This window comes from Mandrillus leucophaeus, unplaced genomic scaffold (assembly GCF_000951045.1).
Source record: "Mandrillus leucophaeus isolate KB7577 unplaced genomic scaffold, Mleu.le_1.0 Scaffold10, whole genome shotgun sequence".
In the NCBI taxonomy this organism is placed as follows: domain Eukaryota; kingdom Metazoa; phylum Chordata; class Mammalia; order Primates; family Cercopithecidae; genus Mandrillus; species Mandrillus leucophaeus.
Window position 1 is genome coordinate 7,255,015 of NW_012098098.1, and position 5,447 is coordinate 7,260,461.

At 62.6% G+C, this 5,447-nt stretch overlaps 1 protein-coding gene across 2 annotated transcripts in view; it reads left to right on the plus strand.

Annotated features, from left to right (window-relative positions):
* Positions 1–4,763, plus strand: part of DPEP1 (dipeptidase 1 (renal)) — a 21,574-nt gene extending 16,811 nt beyond the window's left edge. For both annotated transcript variants that reach the window (XM_011972036.1, XM_011972044.1), the window contains exons 3-11: positions 2,192–2,324; positions 2,574–2,706; positions 2,842–2,992; positions 3,175–3,244; positions 3,513–3,689; positions 3,773–3,857; positions 3,937–4,012; positions 4,141–4,276; positions 4,353–4,763. In XM_011972036.1, the coding sequence (XP_011827426.1) occupies positions 2,192–2,324; positions 2,574–2,706; positions 2,842–2,992; positions 3,175–3,244; positions 3,513–3,689; positions 3,773–3,857; positions 3,937–4,012; positions 4,141–4,276; positions 4,353–4,526 (1,135 nt within the window). In that variant the 3' untranslated portion in view covers positions 4,527–4,763. The remainder of the gene's footprint in view (positions 1–2,191; positions 2,325–2,573; positions 2,707–2,841; positions 2,993–3,174; positions 3,245–3,512; positions 3,690–3,772; positions 3,858–3,936; positions 4,013–4,140; positions 4,277–4,352) is intronic.
* Positions 4,764–5,447: the final 684 nt, after the last annotated feature.

Sequence of the window (5,447 nt, forward strand, 5' to 3'; positions counted from 1 at the left end):
CCAAAAAAAAAAAAAAAAAAAAAAAAAAAAAGAGGAGGGGCTGCAGGAGGAGGAGGGAGGGGAGAGCAGACAGCTGCCCCGTTGCAGCCTCTCCCTCCAAGGGCGGCTGCTGGGAATTCCTGCCCATCCCAGGCTAATGTCTGAGACGGGCCACCTGTGTCCTCAGGCCAAGGAGTAAAGCCTCCTGGGAACCCTGCCTAGCCCCGCCCAGGACAGTGCCCGGTGTAGGGCTGCACCCTAGCAATGAGGCTGCTGCCCGGGCAGGGTCCCTGGCTGGAGCTCATTCCCACTGTCCTCAGCAAATGCGTCCTGAGCACCCGCTCTGTGCCGAGGGCTGGGCAGAGGCGCGTGCCGGTGCAGGCTGTCATGTGGACTCGCTGTTGCAGGAGTTTTAGGAGACCAGCATCAGGCCTGTGCCCACCCATCTGCCCAAGGGCGGGGCCAGAAAGTGTGCCACGCTGGGCTTGGGGGCACCAGCCCAGGGGAGGTCAGGAGCGACTGGGACCCAGGAAGGGCAGAGCCCTCCCCTCATTTCCCCCGAGGAGCTCCGTGGTGCATTTGCCTTGGAAAAGCTCATTGTGGGCCTGTAGATTTGGGCTGGGTCACCGAGAGCAGGGCCCATGGCTGGAAACGATGAACACTGTTAGTCCTCTGCCTCTCCCAGCTGCCCTGCAAGGAAGGCACCAAGACACCTTCATGTTCCAGATGGGGAAACTGAGGCACAGAGGGGCGGGTCTGGAAACTGGATACGGAGGGGCCCCAGCGGCCCCATCCCAGCACACACCCTCCGAGGGTGTCTCCCCGAGACGGGGCGCAGCCCACATCACAGGAAGGAGTCTGAGGCCCCAGACCCAGTGACGGGAAAGGGGAACCCCAAGCATTGCCCAGGGATGGGGGTCAGGCTCCAGCCCCTTCCCAACCTTCTTGCAGCCTCCGGGTCACGGGATCAGGGACGAGGGCTGTCGGGGCTGCAGTGGGGCCTGGTCGATCCCAGGAGTCAGATCTGCTGGTTGAAATACAGATCATAACCGAGAGCCTGCCCTGGGCCTGAGATGTGATTCTTTTTCTCTTTTTTTTTTTTTTTTTGAGATGGAGTCTCGCTCTGTTGCCCAGATTGGAGAGCCGTGGCGCCATCTCAGCTCACTGCAAGCTCCGCCTCCGGGGTTTACGCCATTCTCCTGCCTCAGCCTCCCCAGTAGCTGGGACTACAGGCACCCGCCACCACGCCCGGCCAATTTTTTGTGTTTTTAGTAGAGACGGGGTTTCACCGTGTTAGCCAGGATGGTCTCGATCTCTTGACCTTGTGATCTGCCCGCCTCGGCCTCCCAAAGTGCTGGGATTACAGGCTTGAGCCATCGCGCCCGGCCGAGAATTGCGTTTCTAACGAGAGTGGATTCCCTTTGCTCCTGGTCTCTGCCAGGCGCTGCTGGGCAGCTGGATTCGGACCCTCTGAGGCCCTCACTCAGTCACCAGCTCTGACAGCGCCAGCTCCCCCTTCCTCTGTGTTCCCCTTCCTGCTCCTTACCAGAGCTCCCACCCTCGCCGCCAGCACCTGGGAAAACCTTGGAGAGCCTCAGTCCTTTGGAAGTTCAGAAGGATCTGATTGGAGTTTGGGTGCAGGGCTCTTCCCTGGAGACAGAGGCAGCAGAGAGGCCTGGGTGACCCCCAAAGCCTGTACCTGACGCCCTGCTCCCCAGAAGGATGGGAGTGCCAGGCCCCCCGAGGACAGGCCAGTCCAGTTATCCAGCCACCCACCGTATTCCCCAAGAGGCAATTGGATTTTTAAACCGAAAACTCTCAGGAACAGTATCACCCCTAGGCCCTTGCCCCTTTGCCCATGTCTCCAATCCTGTCCATTGAGGTCATTTGACTGCTTGTGTCCCACCCTCAGACAACGTGTCCTCCCGCCAGCCTCCTCCACAGAGAAAGGCCCTGGAGGGGATGGGCTACCCAGCTCCCTGAGCTGCTGGCTCGGGGCTCCCTGCCCTGGGGGTGGGCACAGGTGGGAAGTGCAGCCTTGCACAGGTGTGTTCAGGTGGCCAATGATCCATCACCCCTGCGGCCTGGACTTCAGTCCGGCGCCTGCCGTGAGGAGCAGGAAGTGGGGAGCACAGCCCGGAGTTCAGGAGCTCACAAGCCCCCAGGTCCCAGTGGCCTCCCTGACTGCCTGGCCTCCCTCCGGCGACTCCAGGCACAACGACCTGCCCTGGCAGCTGCTGAAGATGTTCAACAACCGGCTGCAGGACGTGAGGGCCAACCTGACCACCTTGGCCAACACACACACCAACATCCCCAAGCTGAGGGCTGGCTTCGTAGGAGGTCAGGTACCGCCCGCCCTGCCTTCACTCACCCTGCGTGGGGTCATCCCGTCTCCTACCTTGGGCCTGGCTACAGTGTGGCCGTCCCTGTGGCGTTGTTCCTCCAGGGTCCCTCAGTGCCACAGGCCCTTGTAGAGACAGACACCAGGCCAAGGGAGGGCTTCCCAGGGGGTGGGAAACCAGACTCCCACAGGCATGTGGGGGGTGGGCTGAGACCTGGCTGCATCAGCTCCTGGTATCCCTTGTGGCCTCCAGTTCTGGTCCGTGTACACGCCCTGCGACACCCAGAACCAAGACGCTGTGCGGAGGACGCTGGAGCAGATAGATGTGGTCCACCGCATGTGCCAGATGTACCCTGAGACCTTCCTGTATGTCACCAGCAGTGCAGGTGGGGTCCTGACCTGGGCCCTCCAGGTCCTGCATCCTCCCACCCAGCCCTCATCCTGAGCAGCAGGTACTGATCAGGACACCTCCCCTCCAGACGCCAGGTGCCCACTCCCCTGCACCCCGACTCTCCCCGCAGGCATCCGGCAGGCCTTCCAGGAAGGGAAGGTGGCCAGCCTGATCGGTGTGGAGGGCGGCCACTCCATCGACAGCAGTCTGGGCGTCCTGCGGGCGCTCTATCAGCTGGGCATGCGGTACCTGACCCTCACCCACAACTGCAACACGCCCTGGTGCGTGACTCCCCACGGGAGGCCCCCGGGCTGTGGTCAGGAGGGAGGGGCAGACACTCCCTGCCACCCTCCTGAGCCCATCCCCTCCACCTGTGAGTCCCGGGCCGGGCCTCGCCTGCTGGGCTGATGGGAGGCCGAGCCCACCGCTCCACCCCTTGAGCACCTGCCTTTTGCTCCCGCAGGGCTGACAACTGGCTGGTGGACACGGGAGACAGCAAGCCCCAGAGCCAAGGCCTGTCACCCTTTGGGCAGGTGAGTGGGGTGGGAGGGGCCAGTCACCCCCGAGGAGAAGGCAGAGGCCCTGGAGGGTGACCGGAACAATGAATCTCCCCACGTGGGATCTCAGTGTCCTCATCTGTAAAATGGAGCTGGCAGCCATCCCCCCAGGGTGGGTGCTCAGCCCTGAGTGGCCCCAGACTTCCAGCCATGAAGGACGATGACTCACACCTGGTCCAGCCTGTCCACCTCCTCAGCCCCGACCCTGGGGGCCGTGAGGGTGGACGGAGCCCTGTCTTCCCAGCGTGTGGTGAAGGAGCTGAACCGTCTGGGAGTCCTCATCGACTTGGCTCACGTGTCTGTGGCCACCATGAAGGCCACCCTGCAGCTGTCCAGAGCCCCCGTCATCTTCAGCCACTCCTCGGCCTACAGCGTGTGCGCAAGCCGGCGCAACGTGCCTGACGACGTCCTGAGGCTGGTGGTGAGGGCCGAGGCAGCCACCCCCACCCCACCTCCCTGGACAGGCCCTCCCAGCTCTCAGCTCCACCCTGTCTTCCTGTGCAGAAACAGACAGACAGCCTGGTGATGGTGAATTTCTACAACAATTACATTTCCTGCACCAACAAGGCCAACCTGTCCCAAGTGGCTGGTAGGTGGGGTGTGAGTGGCCAAGGGGGCTGAAGCGGGAGGGCCTCACTCGGGACCCATACCTGCTGCTCCCTGGACAGACCATCTGGATCACATCAAGGAGGTGGCAGGAGCCAGAGCTGTGGGCTTTGGTGGGGACTTTGATGGTGTTCCAAGGTAAGGGGGTGAGAGCTCTGTCCCGCGGATGAGCTGGGAGGCTCATGACCCCGTCAGAGGGATGAGGCGGCTGGAGGAGGGACGTGTGTCCTAGTGTGGGGGCCCAGGTTCTCCTGGCCTCAACGCAGGGTCCCTGAGGGGCTGGAGGACGTCTCCAAGTATCCAGACCTGATCGCTGAGCTGCTCAGGAGGAACTGGACAGAGGCGGAGGTCAAGGGTGCACTGGCCAACAACCTGCTGAGGGTCTTCGAGGCTGTGGAGCAGGTGAGGATGGGGTGGCCGCCTGAGCCTCCCCCCCAACCACCAGCAGACAGGCTGCCCCACCTGTGTCTGTCCCCAGGCCAGCAACCCCACGCAGGCTCCCGAGGAGGAGCCCATCCCGCGGGACGAGCTGGGCGACTCCTGCAGGACGCATTACGGCTACCCCTCCGGGGCCTCCAGCCTCCATCGCCAGTGGGGGTTCCTGGTCCTGGCCTCCCTCGCTGCCCTGGTCCTCTGTCTGTGTCTCCTGTGAAAGCTGGGAGACCAGAGCCCCCTTTAGGGCTCCTGGAGTTCAGGGAAGACCTGCCCATCCAGGACTCCGGATGCCAGGAACCCTACTGCCCGCATGCAAGGACCAGCATCTCCTGAGCGGGTGTCTGGCCTCACCTGGGGGGCAGGATACCTGGGGACAGCTCAGGACACACACACACACACACAGGCCCTCAATAAAAGCAACATCCCTTCACATCGGGGGTGCGTGTCGTCGGCATCCAGCCCAGGAGGGGTGTGGAAACGGCTCCTGGCTGGACCTGGGGTGCAGGAGGGCCTGAGTCTTCGGTTCAGGCCAGAAGGACCCAGGAGCTGTGAACAGGGCTTTGTACAGATGCTGCTTGAACATCTTTCGGAACACAGTCTAGGCTCCAGTACCCACCTCCAGCCATGCACTGGTGCACACACACACACCCCTGCACACACACACACACCCCTGCACACACACACACACCCCTGCACACACACACCCCACCCCTGTACACACACACCCCACCCCTGTACACACACACCCCTGCACACACACACCCTGCACACACGCACACCAGCCCTGCACACACACACACCTCTGCACACACTCCTGCACACACACACACACCCTACCCCTGTACACACACACCCCTGCACACACGCACACCAGCCCTGCACACACACCCCTGCACACACACACCCCACCCCTGTACACACACACCCTGCACACACGCACACCAGCCCTGCACACACACACCCCACCCCTATACACACACCCCTGCACACACGCACACCAGCCCTGCACACACACACATACCTCTGCACACACTCCTGCACACACACCAGCCCTGCACACACACCCCTGCACACACACACACCCCACCCCTGCACACGCACACACACCTCTGCACACACACCAGCCCTGCACACACAC